Below are 22,487 nucleotides of genomic sequence, written 5' to 3'. Positions count from 1 at the left end.
TACTGCTGTCTTGCAGCTTAGGGTGGGTCACTCGGGCATCTCTATGGATGCGTCTCAAAACCTAGTAAGCTGTCTATCTAGACAGCATTCCAAACGCGCTTATTATACCTAAACGTGTTGCCTAGGTAGACAACCCCCTAGGTTTTAAGACACAGCATTTAAACTCAGCGTCTGCTCCAGCTAACTCAACGCCTAGGCCTTATTTGGGAAAGACTGGCGCGCTCGCCAACTGCATCAGGCAGCAGACAAAGAACGGTCGCAACGCGCGGGGAGAATGTAATTAAACGCAATAGCTTGGAGGTGCGTTAGATATCCTTACCTGCTGATTTTCTGGGCAAAGGCGCGGCGCTCAGCCATGACTGTAGCCGCTGAGTGCTCGAGTAACTCAAGCACTCCAGCCGCGATATTCCTTTCCCCACCCGTACCCGTATTTCGACAAGCCCCACCTCCTGACGCCTAAAGTAACCCTGTGATTGGACAGTTGAGAAGTCACTCATAAAGCCGTAGTAACCATAATAAACAGAGAGCGGGTCAGGGGCGGGATTTGTCGAATACGGTTGGGAAAATATAACGCGTTCCAGACGCACAAGAGAGGAGAACGTACCGTAAAGTCGGAGAAATAAACGCACACCAGTCTTTTGGGATGGTGGGTTGGAGTCTTCCCAGTGATTCATATCCTGTGTGCACAATAGAGGGCTCTATTCCAGGAAGCTATCTTTGTAGCGAAAAGTGTGAAATGCATCCGTTACGACTTCCACCAATCGTGTAATTTGTAGATAATGACAGCTTTATCGGTGTATAAACATTTTGTGGTGTGTAATAGTGGGTGTTTAATTTTGACTCTTCTGATTATGAATAATAGCCTATATAATACTAAGTAAAAAGCAAAATAATGCTTATAAAGAAGAGAATAAACGTATTTATTGCATTTGATAATTAAACCAGACTGCAATTAAGTCTAGGATTTATAAAGATATTTGAAAAACATCAATCTTTCGACACTGTGAACTTTTTGTGAACCAATTCGTGATGAATCATTTCTTTGAGTCACACAACCCTGAACGATGTCAAACTCATAAAAAGTGAGTTAAAAAAATCAAATACCAAACGTCTTACAAATAAAACACACTATAAACGAATATATGACAGTTTTATTAATACATACATAGTGAAAAGTTTTTGAACAGTAAGGGTTTTAATGTTTTTAAAGGAGTTTCTTACTCACCAAACCTGCATTTATTTGATTTAAAGTACAGCAAAAACAGTAAAAATTTAAAATATCTTTTACTATTTGAAACGACTGCTTTATATTTGAATATGATTTCATAGCTGAATTATTAGCATTACTCCAGTCACGTGATACTTATTCTAATATTCTGATTTGCTGCTCAAAAACATTTATTATTATTATTATTATTATTATTATTATTATTATTATTATTATTATGTTGAAAACAGCTGAGTAATTCTTTTCAGTTTTTTTTTTTTTTTGGATGAACAGAAAGTTTAGAAGAACAGCATTTATCTGAATTTGAAACTGAAGCATCCCTCCTTAAATTAAAGTATTAATTTCTATAATTTATTTCTCAAAAAATAAAATAAAATAAAATATATACTGACTCCAAGCTTTTGAATGGTGTAGTGTATAATGTTACAAAAGCTTTTTGTTTTAGATAAATTCTGATCTTTGGATCTTTTTATTCCTCAAAGAATCCTGAAGAAAATTACCCAACTGGAATAAATGACATTTTAAAATATATTCAAATAGAAATCTATTTATTTTAAATAATAAAAATATTTCACAATACTGATTTTGCTGTATTTTAGATCAAATAAATGCAGGCTTGGTAAGCAGAAGATAATTCTTAAAAAAATAAAACATTAAACATTTTACTGACTGAAAAACTTTTGACTGAGTGTAGTTGCTGTTAATAAATATTTTATTCTAATATAACAAAAACCTTTCAGCCTAGAGAGGTAATTGATTTTAACATAAACCATATAACCACCATATAATCACAACCATCCTTTATTGTAAAACCGTAATAACTCTGTCTTTTTTAAACCAGTTCTTTGGAACGAATAGTTCAAAAGAAACATTCGGTGGAAAATGAGTAAGACGTCCTCCTATCACTAGTCCATCACATAGTGCAAGAATGAGCCAGACGGGACAATACCCGAAATACCGCGAGAACGAACGAGATGGCCACTTCCTCAAAATGTAAACAGAAAGGAGTAGTTGCACAGTAAGTTCTTCAGTATAACAAGACATGTGAGCAGGTAACGTTATGTTTTACAGTACATATTTATATGTTTTACTATGTAATTACTTATTTTACAAAGCATTCGTCACTTGTTTGCGTTTACGCTTATTGTAGGCGGTTTTGTAACCTACAAGCTTGCAGATTAATTAGCATAGCATAGCTAGTCAGCCAGTATCTTGAGATGTATTTACGTTAATAAATTCGTATTCTGGCCAGTGATTTGATCATTATTTCATATGCAACGTTATCGCTTTCGTATGTGGTGGAAATGTCATCAAGTGTTAATACGTGAGAAAGTAAAATCAATGGCATGCTTTTAGATACGATGTAAGTTAACTTGTTTTGGTCGTTTGCAAACTTTTTTACAGAAACTCCATCGTATGTGCTGTGATGGGTTCTGCTCCGTGGCTGATAAAATGGAGACTAAAGGGACCGACGAGGTGGAGAAACTGAAATCGAAATTCATCTCAGCATGGCACAACGTGAAGTATAGTATGTAATGACAGATTTTACGTCACTAGAATATTAATACGTACATTTTCAGTTCATCTGACAGTCTTTCACGAGTCACACGATTATGACATACAGTCAAACCAATATGTATTCAGACACCTCTAAAATTCCTCACATTATCACAGTTTATTCGCTATAGTTTACAAAATAGTAATAAAATATATTAAGGACTCTGTCAAGAACTGTCAGAACAAATTCATCTTGAATGTCAGATAACTTTGATAGAAAGGTATTTAACAAAACATTGTCAGGTCAGGTCAAAGTGTCATTTTTGTATAATGTCACAGTTTATTTTGCTATTCTCATTAACATAAATTAACTATAATGTCCTGCACCCATTAGGAAAAAAAATATATAAAAAATTATGTCTGATGTCTGAATAATTTTTTTGTTTAACTGTACCTGTACATACCTGTATTTTTTTTTTTTTTACCTTCAAGGTTGGGCTCTTAAGTCAAAAACTGCCTTCAGCCGTAATTCTCCTGTTTTCTTGTTGGGGAAATGCTATCACTTCAAGGCTTTCGGTAAGATGAAGAAGTTTTTATTTGTTTATAATTTCTATTTTTATTTGATATTTAATATATCTGGCATTTTAAAATAAAAATTTCTGCAGATATTCGAGGTGTATCGTGAAATGTTTATGCTAACTGTTGTCCTCAGATGATGAAAGCCCTACTGAGAGTTGTACTGCTGAGGCATTAGAGGATGATGTTGTCACAGGTAATGTTGATGGATTTCGAAAGGACTTCACCTCACGAGTTTGGCTGACCTATCGAGAAGAGTTTCCTGCACTTCCGGGATCCAGCCTCACTTCAGACTGTGGGTGGGGTTGTACACTCCGGGCAGGGCAGATGATTTTGGCCCAGGCTCTTTTGCTTCACATTCTGGGTAGAGGTGAGATCAGGTCAAGAGTGAATTAGTCATGATGATAAATACACACACACACACAAGTTTAAATATATACAAACACACAAAAGTCAAAAGCTTTTGAACAGTAAGATTTTTAATGTTTTCTAAAGAATTCCTTTCTGCTCACTAAGCCTGCATTCATTTGATCCAAAATACAGCAAAAGCACTAAAAGCTATTGCATACTGAGTCTGAAATGAAAGATTTTTATTATTAAAATTATTAAATTGAGGTTGTATTAAAAAATAAATACAACCTCACGTTATGTCAATGGAGTTTACACGAAACTGTAAAATTTTCATCCGTCATAAAAAATGCATTTTCGCATCCGTAACAAGCCATTTGATAGGAATGGATGACGAATATGAAAAAAAAAAAAATGAATACTCAGTGTGCAGTGACCTTAATGTTGTAAAATATTCTTACTGAAAATAACTGCTTTCTATTTGAGTATATTTTAAAATGTAATTTATTCCTGTGATCCAGGCTACATTTTCAGCATCATTACTCCAGTCTTCAGTGTCACGTGGTCCTTCAGAAATCATTCTAAAGTGCTCATTTGTTGTTCAAGAAATATTTTCTATTATTATTATTATCAGTATTTAAAACGGTTCAGTACATTTCTTTCAGGATTCTTTAAATAGAAAGATCCAAAGAAAAGCATTTATTTGAAATAAAAAGCTTTTGTAACATTATACACTTTACCATTTAAAAGCTCGAAGTCAGTATGTATATATATGCATATAATAATTTTTTTTTTTTTTTCAGGAGGAAATTATAGAAATTAATACTTTTATTTAGCAAGGATGCTTTAAATTGATCGAAAGTGATGACAAAGACATTTATAATCTTACAAAAATTTAAATTTCAGTTCTTCTGAACTTTCTATTCATCAAAGAAACCTGAAAAAAATCTACTTTGCTTTTTAACATAATAATATTAAATGTTTTTTGAGCAGCAATTGCAAAACAATATTAATTTTTAAACCAGAATAATAATTTTATATTATTTTTCTACAGAAATAATATATATATATATACACACACATTTATTTCTATGTGATGTTTACCAATTTAATTGTTATGTGCAGTTACTCAAAAAATTATTTTTTTTTTACTGAAATTTTACTTACCTTAAGGCCATCTGAGATGTAGATGAGTTTGTTTCTTCATTGGATCAGATTATGAGCGTTAGAATTAACATTACATCACTTGCTCACCAACTGATCATTTGCAGTGAATGGGTGCCATTAGAATGACGGTCCAAACAGCTGATAAAAGTATGGCTCCAGCCCATCAGTTAATGTCTTGTGAAGTTGTAAGAAACATATCCAACACTGATGCATTTATTGTCCATAATGCATAATAACTTTTCCTCCGGTGAAAAAGTCCATCCCTGTTGTCCTATCACAAAATAGTACTTGGTCTGTGCATATTTCTCTACTGATTCAGAAAAGACAACTTTTTTCACTGGAGAAAGCAACATTATGGACAGAAGACTCAAATTTTAACTAGAAGCAGCAGTTTGAGCTTAAAAACGTTTTATTGCTACAAACATGCAGTTTTCATATCACGAGATGTTGGCCTGGATGGACCAGAGCCATGTGGATTACTGTGAATAATCCACCGTAATCCACCATCATTCTGACGGCACCCATTCACTGCAGAAGAACCATTACTGAGCAAATGATGTAATGCTAAATCTCCAAATCTGTTCCAGTGATAAACTCATCTATATCTTGAATATTCCTTTAAACAGCAGAATTGTAGTGGTGTAGTTACCTTTAAATATTCAGATTATGAAATTACAGTTTTGTATGAAAACTGTCCTTGTGAGAGCTGCAGAGGTGTGTTACTTAAATGTAATTAGCCAAAGTTTTCATCTCCTCATTTGCATAATGAAATTCTGTATTAATGTTTCATTTCAGAGGTTGGGTATTTCAGGGTTAGAGGTTGTCACTCTCTAAAGAATGAGTTCTCATATGATTGACGGAGGGCCGTTTTGTGTAATATGGTGAACAGGCCACGACATTTGCCAGTTTAATGCCTTCATTCAAAAAACAACATTGAAGCGTCATCCAGAGCCCACGTCTATAATGAAATATGTCATTATAGAAATATCTGTCTATAAAGAGGCTAATGGCTAATAAAATATACTTATTGGCCAATTACAGGCCTTGACAAGTAGCAAGGTCATTGCCTAATGGCCCCACAGCCAGGTCCGGCACCTTTATGACCCTCAGCACTTGTACTTGCACCATTTCAGACACCCACTCTGTTTGTGAGGATAAAAATGTAATAAAAGTGAAATACTGACTACACTGAATATCGTAATTGGACTTTTGTTCTTAAAGCACAAGCCCCACTGTCTATTTAAAAGTCAAATTTAAATATGTCTGTCACTCAGAGAAATCTAGGACAGACTTTTAGGACTTCTGAAAGACTTCTGCTCCATTGTTTCTTAGTGGATAGAATTTATGAGGTAATTAACAAAATAAAGATTATATTACACTACTGGTCAAAAGCTTGGACTTTCAAAATATAATTTATTTCTGGCAGAGCTGAATTTTCAGCAGCCATTTCTCCAGTCTTCAATGTCACATGATCCTTTAAATACATCTTTTTAAAAATTCTCTTTCACCAGACTGGACCTGGTCTGAAGCACTGACCTTGGAGCCCCTGGATACAGAGACATGGACTAGCAGTGCAGCAAGAAGATTGGTGGCCACCTTAGAGGCCTCCATTCAGGGAGAAAGAGCGCAGGTCACCCAGCCTCTCTGTCCTGCTCAAGGAAGGGCTGAGGAGGCCGACTCATACCTACGAGAGGCATATCACCGCAGCATTGTGTCCTGGTTTGGGGACGAACCCTCAGCCCAGCTGGGCATCCACAGACTAGTGCAGCTAGGAATGACATCTGGAAAACGGGCAGGAGATTGGTACGGCCCAGCAGTGGTGGCACACATACTTCGGTAAGAGTACAGTAAAGATACTTGTATATTTTAATTATTTAGTTTTTAAGTCCTTTATGATGAGGATTGTCAAATATTTTACCCTGTCACTCTTCTCTTTCCCTCAGAAAAGCTGTCGATGAAGCAGTAGATGCAATGCTGAAAGGGATAAGCATATATGTAGCACAGGACTGCACCGGTATGAAAAATCTAAAATCTTTCACAGAGCAACAAAAGAGCAAATGTGACCCTGGACCACAAAATCAGTCACAAGGGTCCATTTTTTAAACCTAGATTTATACATCATCCATTGATGTATGGTTTGTTAAGATAGGACAATATGTGCAAAAAATATCTAATTATTAAGAAAATCGCCTTTAAAGTTGTCCAAGTAAAGTTCTTAACAATGCATATTATTAATCAAAAATTAAGTTTTGATATATTTACGGTAGAAAATTGACAAAATATCTTAATGGAACATGATCTTTACTTAATATCCTAATGATTTTTGGCATAAAAGTAATAAATTTCATTCAGAATTACACTAGGCATAACTTTGGACCACACTGTATGTATTGTTTATAAAAAAAATTATGTTAATAGAGCTGTGTCAAGAAAAAATATATTTATACACAAACACTTTTTTTCTTTTATTAAAAAATGTAATAGTTTTTGTTCAGCAAAAAAATAGTAATAATTGTATTTCAAATAAATGCTGTTGAACTTCATAATTATTCCTCTATAGAGTAATAAAGAGTCCTAAAATATTATTGAGCAGCAATAATTTTCCTCTGTGAATAGAATCAAAGAAAATCATAAAATAAAAAGTTTATTGTACACCAAAGTCTGGATTTATGGTTGCTGAAAATGCAGCTTTGTCATCACAGGAGTAAAATTACATTTTAAAATATATCAAAATAAAATAAAATAAAATAAAAAAACTTTACACCAAAGTCTGGATTTATGGTTGCTGAAAATTCAGCTTTGCCATCACAGCAGTAAAATTGCATTTTAAAATATATTAAATAAGATACAAAATATATTAAAATAGAATATTATATTTCAAATAAATGCAGTTCTTTTGAACTTCATAATTATCAAAGATTCCTGAAAAAAATGTATTATGGTTTTCATAAAAATTATTGCGCAGCACAACCATTTTCAACTGTGCTAAAATAAAATAAAATTTTAAACCGTGATAAAAATAAATAAATAAAGGTTTATTGTACTCCAAATCAACATATTGGGACAATTTATGAAGGATTATGTGACACCAAAGTCTGGATTTATGGTTGTTGAATATATAGCTTTGTAATCACAGGAGTAAAATTACATTTTAAAATATATTAAAATAGATACAAAATATATTCAGATAAATGCAGTTTTTTTTTTAAACGTAATAATCAAAGATTCCTAAAAAAAAATGATTATGGTTTTCACAAAAATTATTGAGCAGCACAACCATTTTCAACTGTGCTAAAATAATAAATTTAAAAAGTTTTCTTGTACACCAAATCATCTTATTGGAATGATTTCCAAAGGATTATGTGACACATAAGTCTGGATTTATGGTTGCTGACAATTCAGCTTTGCCATTACAGGAGTAAAATTACATTTAAAAATATATTAAAATGGATACAAAACATTAAAATAGATGATGTTACATTACTGTTTTTATTATATTTTAAATCAAATAAACATAAGATATTTATTACAAACATTTTAACAATCTTACCTGCCCTAAACTTTTTAATGGAAGTATATATTCAATTTTATTTCAATCCTAATATGAACAAGCACACCCAAATGTAATATTTATAAGCTAATTTACAAACATCATACAATTGTAGATTAATCATGTATTGACACAAGTACAGTTAGATTTAGTACCAGCTGTATTTGTCTCACTCAACATAGAGAGGGACAGACAAAGGCCCCGTTTTTGACCTCTGTGTTATTGATTGTCTTCAGTGTACAGTGCTGATGTTATTGATAGCCATTCAGGGAGGACGGGCAGCCACAGTGATCCTCAGGGACTCAATTGTGGAGCTGCCCCTGATAGTAGAGCTGTCATCATCCTCATTCCTGTGAGACTCGGTGGAGAGAAAATCAACCCAGAATACTTGAGCTTTGTCAAGGTGAGGCTTTGAAAACAACTATAAAGTAGATTATACAATGACAAATAGAGAAATATTTGTTAAAGATGTGGCTATCGACTTCAATACTGCAATCCTAACAACTCTCTTTCTCTTTTTCCTAGAGCATATTAAGCTTAGAGTACTGTATTGGCATCATTGGTGGAAAGCCCAAACAGGCCTACTATTTTGTTGGATTTCAAGGTTAGTCTTTATCTCCTATAAAAGTAAATGAATGCATGCAAAAAGAAGGCCGGCGCCATCAGAGAAGCTTGTTTTATTTTTCCCGAACCCATCAAAAATGCTACACCATTCATCATGCGAGGAGGGTATCTAGAATAGCGGGCTTTTCCATTTACATAAGATTTCAGAGCTACCCAAAGTAGCCCACTCTCCATCACCTTCAGTAGCCAGTGGAAGCCTTCAGTTGTACATGTAGGTAGTCAATATTTACCCATTTACATTTTAGCAATTTGAAATACTCTCCGCGATGTCTAAATGACAAGCAATACATTCTCCTTGCCAGGTTCAGCCTGCCATCTGCATTCATCATATGCAAATGATCTAATATAATTGCGTGTTTGTAAAAGTAATTTCTCCACACCAAAATTAAATGACAGCCCCCTTTGCGGCATAAAGAATGTGCTTGTACAACCAGATTCGATTATGCAGCATTTAATCCGTCCGAGTTTAGGGAAGACCAAAAAAAAATTCTCACGTTTGATTGTTTGAAGCCCAGCGGAGGTGGGTGACTTTGAGCTGCTCTGCATAGAAATTGGGCAAGGATATGCATTATAATAATCACTGTGTTTTTTGAATAACTTGTCTTTTGTTTTGTCCTTGCAGATGACAGCTTGATTTACATGGATCCTCATTACTGTCAGTCTTTTGTGGATGTCAGCACAAGCGATTTCCCTCTGCAGGTAATGTGGAATTACAAAAAGCTGACCGCCGCACAGTGATGTGAATTTAATAGTTTCTGTACTTAAGGGTATGAATCTGAAAGTAGACCTCCACACTCAATTACCGAACACAAGAGATTTACACATTGTTCTGTACTTTGTATCAGCTCCAACATATTTTATATAGCTCCAACCATTTCGTATTTCAGCATCATAACTTATTTTTACGCTTTTTGTGTGCTGTAGAAAGCGGCCTGGCCAGAGACAGAAATATTGGGCCATACTTTCAGCTCAGCTGTCTAAGCCTTTCAGATCTCAGGCAGAATTTAACATTTGTCAAAAAATGTGTCAAAAAGTGAAATCTTTTATTTCTGCAATCTGGTTGTTTCACATGAACACACATCGCTTATTTGGAACAGGTGAAAAAAGTGCACTTCCATGAAGTACTTACAATGCTCTAATTTTGTACTTAATATACTAAAAATGAATCCTTAAGATAAACTTAAGATCATGTAAGTGTACTCAAGTGTGCTATTTTGGGACACCATGAATATAAACTAATGTGCTTTTAACTATACCCCTTGTAGTATACTTGAGTGTACTAGTGTATGTAAGATGAATTCAAGTGTACCTAGTATGTGTAATTCTTATTCTTATTCATGAAGATCTTAAAAGATTACTCTACTTCCAGAATAAAAAAATCCTGTTAATTTACTTACCCCCCCATGTCATCCAAGATTCACAAAGAAATGAAGTTTTATGAGGAAAACAGTCCAGGATTTTTCTCCATATAGTGGACTGTAATGGTGCTTAACGGATTGAAGGTTAAAAATGCAGTTCACTGCAGCTTCAAAAGGTTCGAAACAATCACAGATGAGGAATAAGGGTATAATCTAGCAAAACAATCTGTCATTTTCTTAAATTAATATTTTTACACTTTTTAACCATAAATGCTCATCTTGTCTAGCGATGCGCATGCGTACTCTATGCGCTCCGGTTCAAGACAGTTAGGGTATGTCAAAAAACAAATTTTCTCCTTCAATTTCAAAGTTGTCCTACATTGCTGTTTTAACTTTTTTTGTAAAGGACATTCTTCTTTCCACATTCACATTGTAAACACTGGGTCGGTACATCTGCAGCGATGTAGTATGATTTTGAAGTGAGGAGAGGAACTGAGATGGGAGTTTTTCGACGTACCCTAACTGTCTTGAACTGGAGTGCACAGAGCGCATCACAGAGCTAGAAAAGCCAAGCATTTAAAGGTCCACTGAAGTGCCTTGAAACACGCAGTGTTATTCTATGTGGTGACGTACTTTTAACTGAAACAAAAACATATCGCCCAGCCCCGCCCACTTATTTTGAATAGCCAATAGCGTTCCATTAATATCTGCTCGGGCCAGAGCCGTTGAGCTCGGCATAATCATGCTGAGGCTGTGTAGTTTCATACATGCCGATCGCACATATGAGCGCATATGATATGATCTGCTCCGTGTTATTGCATCTCTGTGTAGGGGGCGGGACAATGCCCATATCTTGTAAATGCGAATTTTGTCGTTGTTTTGAAGCACACTAGCTTATAGATAATCTTAAGGCTAATATATTCATACTAAAAGCCAAAAAACTTTAATTTTGATTTCAGGGGGACTTTAAGGGTTAAAAAGTGTATAATTTGTACGTTTTTTTTTTTTTAGAAAATAACCAATTGTTTAGCTAGACAACACCCTTATTTCTCGGTTGGGATTGTGTAGAACCTTTTGAAGCTGCACTTAACTTTCCTTTTTTAATCTTCAATCCGTTGAGCACGATTGAAGTCCACTATATGGGGAAAAATCCTGAAATGTTTTCCTCAAAAAAACTTAATTTCTTTGCAACTGAAGAAAGAAAGAAAGAAAGAAAGAAAGAAAGAAAGAAAGAAAGAAAGACATGAACGTCTTGGATGACATGGGGGTGAGTAAATGGAGTAAGTACTAAAGAATGGGCGCCGATAGCCTTGTGGGCAACGTTGTACTCCGGGCGTCTCGTTTTCGAATCCCGACTCGAGGACCTTTTCCGATCCCGCCCCCTATCTCTCACCCACTTTGCTTCCTGTCCTTACTGATCTGTCCTATCACAATAAAGGCAAAAATGCCAAAAATAAATCTTAAAAAAAAAAATTAAAGCAAAAAGTACTAAAGAATAATTATTAGGAGAAGTTCACTTCTGGAACAAAAATGTACAGATAATGTACTCACCCCCTTGTCATCCAAGATGTTCATGTCTTTCTTTTTCACTCGTAAAGAAATTATGTGTTTCGGGGGAAAAAAATCAGGAATGTTCTCCGTATAGTGGACTTTTATGGTGCCCCTGAGTTTGAATTTCCAAAATGCAGTTTCAAAGGGCTCTAAACAATCCCAGCCGAGGAAGGGTCTCATCTATTAACGATCCGTTAATTTCTAATTAAAAAAAAGACAATTTATATACTTTTTAACCTCAAATGCTTTAACCTCGAATGCACACAGTTCACGCAGGGCTAGACAAGACGAGCATTTGAGGGTTTTTATAGAATACAACCAATTATTTCGCTAGATAAGATACCTCGGCTGGGATCGTTTAGAGCCCTTTAAAGCTGCATTTAAACCGCATTTTTGAAGTTCAAACTCGCAGGCACCATTGAAGTCTACTATATGGGGAAAAATCCTGAAATGTTTGCCTCAAAAACCATAATTTCTTTATGACTGAAGAACGAAAGACATGAACATCTTGGATGAAAAGGGGGTGAGTAAATTATCTGTAAATTTTTGTTTTGAAAGTGAACTTCTTTAAGTACAAAATTAGTGTGTGAAAATGGAGCACTTTAAGTATATTATGGTTAAATTACATTATGGTCTGATGCTTCAGTTGTGCATTTGGATCACTGTGATTTCATAAACATAAACATAGGAAACATATTTTGACTCATTTTAATAGATATTTCTGCTTTTTTTTTTGTCTTCTTTAAAGTCTTTTCATTGCCCATCACCAAAGAAAATGCCTTTCAGTAAAATGGACCCAAGCTGTACGATTGGTTTCTACTCAAAAAACGTTGAACACTATGAAAGAATTAGCAATGAGCTATCCAAGGTGGGTAAATCTTTCAAAAACAAGCAAAATATTGTCATTTTAAGCTGTAAAAGGCTGTTGTTTAAATGTCTGTCAGCAGGTGGCAGCATTTAACTATGTAATTGGATGACACTAACGCTGTCCTGCATAGACTACTCTGAAAGGAAAATGTGTATTATTTTGTTTCTTTATAAAAAAGTTAAAATCTGATATGTCTACCTTTTAATTAAAAAAGAAAATCTGAAGTTATGTTGGTTAAACTGTGTTTGTTATTTATTTGCCAGATATTGCAGCCTTCAGCGAAAGAGAAGTACCCTGCGTTCACCTTTATGAAGGGACACGGGAAGGACTATGAACTTTCAATCGCCGTAGAAAAGCGAGAATGGCCTTTCATCAGGGACACAAGAAGAGCAGGGACAACATCGGGAGACTTTGTGCTGCTCTGACTCTTCAAGCCAGTATCCCAAAACCAAGTAATAACACCACAAATCAGGACTAGATCAGTCTGTATTTACACTGTGGGTCTAAGCTACACTGTCCTCATGTCATTTCAGAAAAAGTCCATTTAAAAATAGACTGAAAGCAGTGCACGAGTTGACCATTTCACTGAACACACTGAAATCAACACTTCTGTCAGTATGTGCATGAAAGCCAAGTTTGATAAAGAGACGGTTGTCATAGTCTGCAGTACTTGCAGTGCTTCATGCACATGGAATTTTAATTACAAACATATTTACAACTAAACATGCAAACATTACAGTGTGTTCATTAACGCAACAGACATTTATAGTCAATAAATAATTTTTTTTTTGTTTTTAACAGTTCTCAAAAATTATGTTTATTTTCTCTGGGTAAATGTAGTTAGTTCCTCCTTAAAACAATGAATCAAAACACCTATTTAGCCTACTTTTTAAAATTTATACATTATGAAATAGTGATTTAACTTTACAAACCTTTACAAACATTTTATTTTGACATGTTTTATGTTACGTTAACTGGAAGGATAATGTGCCTTCACAAGTGAGTAGAAAACACTGTATCACATAACTAAATATAAAACCTAACTCTAAAATGATATTTAGCAGTGGTAGATAGATTGAAAAGCCTTCTCTGCCACCAGTTTTTAAAAAAATATAAAACCCACAGTACACTGATATGCACAGAAACTGTGCTTAACATAACAGTAAGTACACTAATGTTAACAACAAAACCGTGGTATAATGTCAATATATGAAAGGATCATTTCAGAGCTGCAAAGATCTTATTATTGTTATTTTTAAACATAAACCAGTATGAATCAAGGAGTAATTTATTATTAAAGTATGCCTTAGTTATATAACTTCTTCAGGTTTTTTCTTGGTGATATATTATTTTAACAAAATTGTCAGCATGATGAAATTGTACTTCCATATCAATTGTCGTCATTAACTTTTATTTTTATTAGAAACACCTCTGAACCAAAGCACTCTCATTGAACAGATCTGCAACACTAGCTCTAACAGTGTTCACATATTGTATTTAACCAGCATAATTGTGTTTTCTGTTAATTATGCAAACCTACCATTTGAAAGATTTTGTAATTCACCACAGAGTATTGTAATATCATACTTTAATTGCCAAAATCATCTGCACAATGAACATTTCAATTTTATAATTGCTGATTTCAGAATTGAATAAATCTAATGTGGTTTGAAAAACTCATTGTACATTCCTTACTCTACAACAAATTTGTTATTGACTTATTTTCAATCTATTAACTTGTCTTCCCTAACAAACACTGCAAATGAAAATGACTCGCACTTGCTAAGTCCTTTTTACAACCCATTCAGCCAAATGGAACAAAGCTGTATCTGGTGATTACGACATTTTCCGGGGGAAAGAAAATATCCTTGTGTTGGACTCAATGTTGCCATGGTTAATTCCTCTGTTTCTGTTCCGTTTGAGCAATGCTTGTGCTATTTTCATGTTAAATACAAATTCTTATATTAATAAGGTCACGGCCTTCAATTATAGGGTCTGGTTGGGGGAACAAGTTACCCTTCTGTGGGGCCAAATGGAATAAGTCACTGCTTGTCTCACCACTGCATGTCGTGAAGACAGAAGCAGCGGAGTACAATAACGCCATCGTCTCATAGTGTTTTCCAGTGTCTGTGATCAGTAAATTCATACTGGGCTGTATTTAGGAAACAAGGCATGGAGGAGAGAGCGGGAAAAAGGAAGTTTGGGACATTAGGGGTGAGGCAACGTGCCGACCTTTCCTTTCCGTCAGTGTTACATGAAAGGGCACTTGTGCTGGGAGGCATGGCGGCTTTGAGGAGACTTTGTGTTCTGGCTGTATTTACGATGCTGCCTGTATGAATGTTTAATTAATGAGTCATGCTCTCCAGGGGGGGAACGCTGTATCCCAGCAGCGGCTATGGCAGCATACCAGACCCCATCGCTCCGTTATAGCACAGCTGCCAATAGAGGCATTGATTCCGGGAGATGCCTTAAAATCTAATCTGCTCCGGCGAGCGAATTCCACAGATGAAAGAAGCGGGATTCTGTAAGAGGCTTCGTTCTGCGGGCAATTTGGATTGAATAAAGTTTTCTCTCTTCTCTTTTTGATATGCATTTTGACAAGATAGGATATGACATAAGGTTTTTGCTGCAGGCTGTAATGGAGAAAGCGCAGCCATCCATGCTGAATGGACTATCAACAATCAGTTCAGTGTTTATTCCATTTTTTTTTTTTTACTTAATGTCATTCTTTTTATCTCTAAGACCATATTTTGGGGAAGCCCAAGCTAAATTAGGCATTGTACTTAAATATTTCCAGATGGAAACTGATAGACACTTACACATATTATACCAAAAAAAAATGCTGAATCGCAATTGTAATGTGACTGTAATGAAAAAAAACTATATATTTTAAATCCAAAGAAATTCATCTGTAACATTTAACTTTTAAAATTTGTTGTGACGGACGGACGGATAAGTGGATGGATGGAAAGTGGACGGACGGATAAATGGACGAACGAACAGACAGATAAGTGGACGGATAAATGGATGAACGAATAGTCAGATAAGAGGACAGACAGATGGATGGATGGATTGACGAACAAACGGACAGATAGATAGATAGATAGATAGATAGATAGATAGATAGATAGATAGATAGATAGATAGATAGATAGATATGAAGTGGATCAATTGATAAGTGGATGGATAAATGGATGAATGAACAATCAGATAAGAGGATGGATGGATGGAAAGTGTATGGATGGACGAACGAACAGATGAATGGCTAAGTAGAAAGATGGATGGATGGTTGGACAAACGAATGGACAGATGGATGGCTAGATAGATAGATAGATATGATAGATATGAAGTGGATCGATGGAATAAGTGGATAAATGGATGAATGAACAGTCAGATAAGAGAACAGACAGATGTGGATGGATGGATGGATGGATGGATGGACGGACGGACGAACGAACAGACAGATGGATGGCTAAGTAGATAGATGGATGGATGGATGGAAAGTGGACGGACAGATAAGTGGACGGACGGATAGATAGATATGAAGTGGATCGATGTAATAAGTGGATAAATGGATGAATGAACAGTCAGATAAGAGGACAGACAGATATGGATGGATGGATGGACGAACGAACAGACAGATGGATGGCTAAGTAGATAGATGGATGGATGGATGGAAAGTGGACGGACAGTTAAGTGGACGGACAGATAGATAGATATGAAGTGGATCGATGGATAAGTGGACGGATAAATGGATGAATGAACAGTCAGATAAGAGGACAGACAGATGTGTACAGACGGACGGATGGACGGACGGACGGACGGACGAACGAACAAACAGACAGATGGATGCTAAGTAGATGGATGGATGGATGGAAAGTGGATGGACAGATAAATGGATGAACAAATGGACAGATAAGTGGACGGACGGATAGATAGATATGAAGTGGATCGATGGATAAGTGGACGGATAAATGGATGAATGAACAGTCAGATAAGAGGACAGACAGATGTGGATGGAAAGTGGATGGATGGATGAACGAACAGTCAGATAAGAGGACAGATTGATGGATGGACGGAAAGTGGATGGATGGACAAATGAGCGGACAGATAAGTGGACAGACGGATGGATGGATGGCTAGATGATAGATAGATAGATGGATGGATGGATGGATGGATGGATGGATGGATGGATGGATGGATGGATAGATACGCCACCTGCAGTAGATTACTAGAGGTATTTTTTTTACCATTTTTTATATAACTTGACTGTGGTGCCAAAGCTCACAACAAGTGTTTAGTATATTCCCACGTAATCACTGCACACCTAGTATTGATGGATTATACATGTACTTTCACATGTAAATTTATACTGGCAGACAAGCACGTATGTCTTTAGGTAGAGGAGTGGTTTGGAGTGAGCTCAGGTGGCAGCAGGATTGGGCATCTTGCACCAGGTGCTCTGCTGTTTGATTTACTCCCCTTCTAGAACTCTGGAATGCTGGGAATTTTCAAACAGGTACTTGAAATTTCATCCTGATGTTATAGACGTTTTTCCTGAACACGGAAGTAAGTCCGACTCTTAACTGAAAGAATGCTTTGCATTTCCGGTCTGCATTGTTTCTAGTCAAATTAGGGTATATTCCGAGCTAATAAACTAATGTTAAACCTATTCAAATGTTTTTAAAAAGCACATGGCTCCATAGCGCCATCACTTGGCAATGTCGCAATGACCATCATTTGTCAGTGCCTCACTTTAATGAGTGTGTAGACGACACGAAGCAGCGGACATTAGCTACATTAAAAACAGATGGACGCTATTTGAATGGGTTCCTATGGAAACGGAACAGAAAAGCATTCAATCTGACGTTAGAATTCGTAATGGCGCTGCGCTCATCGTTTACTCAGGAAAAAGGTCTATAGCAGCATGGTTAAATATATCTCCTCATATGCAAATACTATTGTGTGTACTGTGTATGCCTGGCTATATATGTGCAAGGTTCAATATAAAATATAGTTTTCCAGGACCAAGCTGATTTTTTTTAAGGGATAGTTCACCTGAAAATAAAAATTCTGTAATAATTTACTCAAACTTATGTTGTTCCATCTGTATGATAGATTAGATAGACAGACAGACTTTTTTGTTTTGCTGTTTCCCATCACTACTGTAGTATTTCCCACTACTGAGCACCCAAGCCTCCCCTGCAGAGGGTCTTCAGCCAGCCACAACCCCATTCCCCCTCCACCGTGACAACACAGGGCGCCTGGAGTTAACATTTGGATAACAGATGTGTGTGCCTGTTTTCATACGCCTTTCAGGTGACAGGACATCACAGAGACTGTTTCTTGCATCTCTTGGGCTATGCGGAGCAAACACTTGTTTCCTCATTCCCCTCTCCTCTCAGGCATGGCCGACCCCCTGTCACGATTTACTAACCAAATCCATCCAGAGCTGGCGGGAGCAAAGGCTTGAAAGCAGGGGATATTGCCTGTTGTTGGGCCTGTCGAGTCAGCTATGTGTGCTACACACTTGAGATGGAGGCTTTGGAGGGGGGTGGAGAGGAGTATCGCTAATGCACACACAGACATTCATTCATTCCAATGAGAGGAGACACTTCACACCACAGAGAGGCACAACATCTATCTCACAGACAGAGCTTTTTGTCATCTAGTGTTTCTTTGCAGTCATAAAAACATATCCAAGGTGTACTGTCTGCACATTTTAGTCAAAGTTAGCACTGGAATTCTTTTCCCAGGTGCACAGATGAAATCATGTTGCTTGTCTCATTACCTCAGACTCCGTAAGGAAACAAGACACTGTTAAACTCTGCTATTAATTAACGGGGATATGACAGTAATTGCAACAGTGAATAAACTTAATCAGCGTCTCTACTAAAACGTCCAGTTGATATTACAATGAAACCTCTGCAGTAAAGAGAAAGCAGAGAGAGAGAGAGAGAGAAAGATTTATTGATTTTAGGCTTTAAATTTGCAACGCTATGGATGACAGTGAACATAAACATGTAAAACGCTTAAAATGAAAAGTTCATATACAGAGCTGAAAAACCTCATCACTGTGTATATCAGTGTGCAGCCCCTATAGAGCAATAGTTCTCAACTAAGAGCACATGGGCCAACTTTCTTTTGATTCTTTGAAGAAACATGGTTCCAACTGTCCAGAAAAATCTGTATATATGAGCTATAAAGCAATGACTCTCAACTAGAGGCCTAGGGGCCTCAAAATTACATAAAACGTAAAAATAAATAAATAAAATTAGCTAAAATGGCAAAATATCAAGATATTCAGTATTTTAATTCACCCCCTTAACTACTTTTTTTTCAGGGTTCCTAGAAAAACCTGGATATATGAGCAATAGAGCAGTGATTCTCAACTCGTTGCCTGGGGCCCACTAGGGGGCTTCAAGATTACATAAAAAAAATAAAATAAGAAAAAACACACTAAAATAAGCTAAAATAACAACTTTCTTTGATTATTTGAAGAAACATGGTTCTTACTGTCCAGAAAAACCTGGATATATGAGCTATAGAGCAGTGATTCTCAACTAGGGTCCTGGGGCCCACTAGGGGACTTCAAGATTACATAAAAAAATTAAAAATAACAAACGCTAAAATAACAACTTTTCTGATTCTTTGAAGAAACATGTTTCCTACTGTCTAGAAAAACCTGGATATATGAGCTATAGAGCACTGATTCTCAACTAGTGGCCCGGGGCCCACTAGGGGGCCTTAAGATTACTTTTTTTTTTTTTTTAAATAACAAAAAAACAAACACTAAAATTAGCTGAAATAACTTTTTTTTTTAATTCTTTGAAGAAACATGGTTCCTACTGTCTAGAAAAACCTGGATATATGAGCTATAGAGCACTGATTCTTAACTAGGGGCCTCAAGATTACATTGAAAATGTAAAAATAACAAATATCAAACGCTAAGATAACAACTTTTCTGATTCTTTGAAGAATGAGCTATGAGCTATAGAGCAGTGATTCTCAACTAGGGGCCCGGGGCGCACTAGGGGGCCTCAAAATGACATAAAACATGTAAAAATAAGAAAAAACAAACACTAAAATAGCAAAATATCAAGATATTGCCCATATTAATTCACCCCCTTAACAACTTTTTTTGATTCTTTGAAGAATCAGGGTTCCTAGAAAAACCTGGATATATGAGCTATAGAGCCGTAATTCTCAACTAGGGGCCTGGGGCCCACTAGGGGGCCTCAAGATTGCATAAAAAAATAAGAAAAAACAAACACTAAAATAAGCTAAAATAACAACTTTCTTTGATTCTTAAAAAAACATGGTTCCTACTGTCCAGAAAAACCTAGATATATGAACTATAGAGCCATGATTCTCAACTAGGGGCCTGGGGCCCACTAGGAAGCCTCAAGATTGCATAAAAAATTTAAAAATAAGAAAAAACAAACACAAAAATAAGCTAAAATAACAACTTTTTTTATTCTTTGAAGAAACAGGGTTCCTAGAAAAACCTGGATATATGAGCTATAGTGCAGTGATTTTCAACTAGGGCCCCGGGGCCCACTCGGGGGCCTCAAGATTACATAAAAAATGTAAAATTAAGAAAGAACAAACACTAAAATAAGCTAAAATAACAACTTTTTTATTCTTTGAAGAAACAGGGTTCCTAGGGTTCTAGAAAATCCTGGATATATAAGCTATAGAGCGCTGATTCTCAACTAGTGGCCCGGGGTCCACTAGGGGGCCTCAAGATTACATAAAAATAATTAAAAAACAAACACTAAAATAAGCTAAAATAACAACTTTTTTATTCTTTGAAGAATCAGGGTTCCTACTCTCTAGAAAAACCTGGGTATATGAACTAGTGGCCCGGGGGGCTGGATATATGAGATATAGGGTAGTGATTTTCAACTAGGGGCCCGGGGCCCACTCGGGGGCCTCAAGATTACATAAAAAAAAATTTAAATTAAGAAAGAACAAACACTAAAATAATCTAAAATAACAACTTTTTTTGATTCTTTGAAGAAACAGGATTCCTACTGTCTAAAAAAAATGTATATATGAACTAAAATAAGCTTAAATAACAAAATATCAAGATATTCCCTATTTTAATTCACCCCTTAACTTTTTTTTATTAATATTCTTTTGAAACTGGATATACAGTATGAGGTAGCCTAATTTTTATTAAGTGTTATTTCTACACTTTGGGAAAATTGTGAAAATTAATGAAATCTTACAACATATTTATAAACAATATACATTTTTATATATATGTCAAGCTCTAAAATATATACATATATAATTTTTATCCTTAATCCAGTAAACAACTGGAAAATAATGGGGCCTTTTTAATGTTGTTGTGGACAATTTTGAGCCTTAGAGGAAAAAAGTTTAATAACCACTGGCATAGAAGCAACTATTAATCTTTATTTACATCTTAGTCTTTTCTATATAGAATGGCAATTAATGAAAAAGGAAATCTGACATGCAGATATTCAGACTGTAAGATTTATACAACATTTCAAAAAACAACAAGTCGATACATATTAGAAACAATATTTTCAGTCTCAGTTCTATTTTTCCTCCACAAAAGAAAATAGTTGCAAACAAAGTCAAAGCAGTATTAATCGTAGTTGCCTTCGAGCAGTTAATTATTTTCTGAGAGAATGAGTCAATGATTCCAATTAATTATTCAATAACTCATAATGCACAAAAAAAGATGCCACCTGCTGCCATAACAATGTAACCTGCAGAAAGGATCACTGAAAAATCGTCACCGCTAATGTACAGACTGTCAGCTTTTGGATTAAATATCAGCATTCTTGTTATATTGATCATTCAGATTAAATCCAAGGACCAGAAAGAACTGTTGAACTGTGAACATGGTACAGTGATTGTACGCAATATTACAGTCTTGAGTGCCTTATTGTTTAAATAAAACATAACAATAAAACAAACTTTTTATAATCTGAATGTAAATACAGGATGGGCACACTGTTAAATGCAAAATACCCTTTACTTATTCACGAAGGGGACTGAAATAGCATCCTACAACGAAAATGAAAAAAGCCAGAAAACATTTATCTATTAATGATCCATTAGTCTGTGCTGCTGAAATATTGGCCTTCTCAACACATATACCTATATACTAAAAAAGGCCATTTAAAATGATTCAGTGGCCCTGTGTGGGGGCATTAATTTTCTGTACTAAAAATATATTTTTAAAGCAGGTCTCCGTCCCTACTTTTTCTTGTGTGCGATGCATAATGGATTTCCATCTAATCCATTATGGCTGTGGCTCCTTGCCTCACCAAGGTTTTGTCTTTTTTAAATGAAGTTTTAATAAAGCACGACCGAGGGTGTCCAAGGTCAATTATAATCTGCCTTTCCCCAGGTACAGATACTTGTGCTTAGTTAAGCATAATATCTGTCAGTCATAGACCAGTAATCCATAATGTCTGAGGAGGCAAGCGAAGGCTGAAGCGATCTAACAGAAATGTTTTTGTGTGTCAGTGCATACTAGTGTGTGTGTGTGTGTGTGTGTGTGTGTGTGTGTGTGTGTGTGTGTGTGTGTGTGTGTGTGTGTGTGTGTGTGTGCATGTTGACTATTTTTCCCTTTTGATTGGCATGTAAGGTCGACATTGCCTGTTAACAAGTGGACAAAGAGGTTCACTTCATCCCCATCATTTACAGTGCGTGTCAGCTTTGGGGAATATATCTCTA

General features: G+C 35.7%; 2 protein-coding genes across 2 annotated transcripts in view; one reads left to right on the top strand and one right to left on the bottom strand.

Annotated features, from left to right (window-relative positions):
• The window catches only part of dock7 (dedicator of cytokinesis 7), a 70,235-nt gene extending 69,800 nt beyond the window's left edge, over nt 1–435 (bottom strand). The window contains exon 1 of the mRNA XM_073852550.1: nt 320–435. Coding sequence (XP_073708651.1) covers nt 320–357 — 38 coding nt within the window. The 5' untranslated portion in view covers nt 358–435. The remainder of the gene's footprint in view (nt 1–319) is intronic.
• Nucleotides 436–2,203: 1,768 nt separating this feature from the next.
• On the top strand, nt 2,204–14,428 carry atg4c (autophagy related 4C, cysteine peptidase). Its single transcript, XM_073851961.1, has 11 exons — nt 2,204–2,280; nt 2,633–2,756; nt 3,218–3,301; nt 3,438–3,671; nt 6,328–6,652; nt 6,760–6,830; nt 8,603–8,769; nt 8,892–8,970; nt 9,613–9,689; nt 12,648–12,767; nt 13,031–14,428. Exons 2-11 carry the CDS (start codon nt 2,645–2,647, stop codon nt 13,190–13,192), a joined length of 1,431 nt encoding a protein of 476 aa, XP_073708062.1. The 5' UTR covers nt 2,204–2,280; nt 2,633–2,644; the 3' UTR covers nt 13,193–14,428.
• Nucleotides 14,429–22,487: the final 8,059 nt, after the last annotated feature.

Source organism: Garra rufa, chromosome 12 (assembly GCF_049309525.1).
Source record: "Garra rufa chromosome 12, GarRuf1.0, whole genome shotgun sequence".
Lineage (NCBI taxonomy): Eukaryota > Metazoa > Chordata > Actinopteri > Cypriniformes > Cyprinidae > Garra > Garra rufa.
The sequence above is the reverse complement of the archived record's forward strand: the minus strand, read 5'-3'. Positions and strand labels throughout refer to the sequence as shown.

Excerpts from the sequence above, each read along its gene's own strand:
- atg4c (XM_073851961.1), top strand. The coding sequence starts at position 2,645 with ATGTGCTGTGATGGGTTCTGCTCCGTGGCTGATAAAATGGAGACTAAA. Across the intron at positions 6,653-6,759 it reads GTGGTGGCACACATACTTCG|AAAAGCTGTCGATGAAGCAG; the intron begins GTAAGAGTACAG and ends TCTTTCCCTCAG. Across the intron at positions 8,770-8,891 it reads AATACTTGAGCTTTGTCAAG|AGCATATTAAGCTTAGAGTA; the intron begins GTGAGGCTTTGA and ends TCTTTTTCCTAG.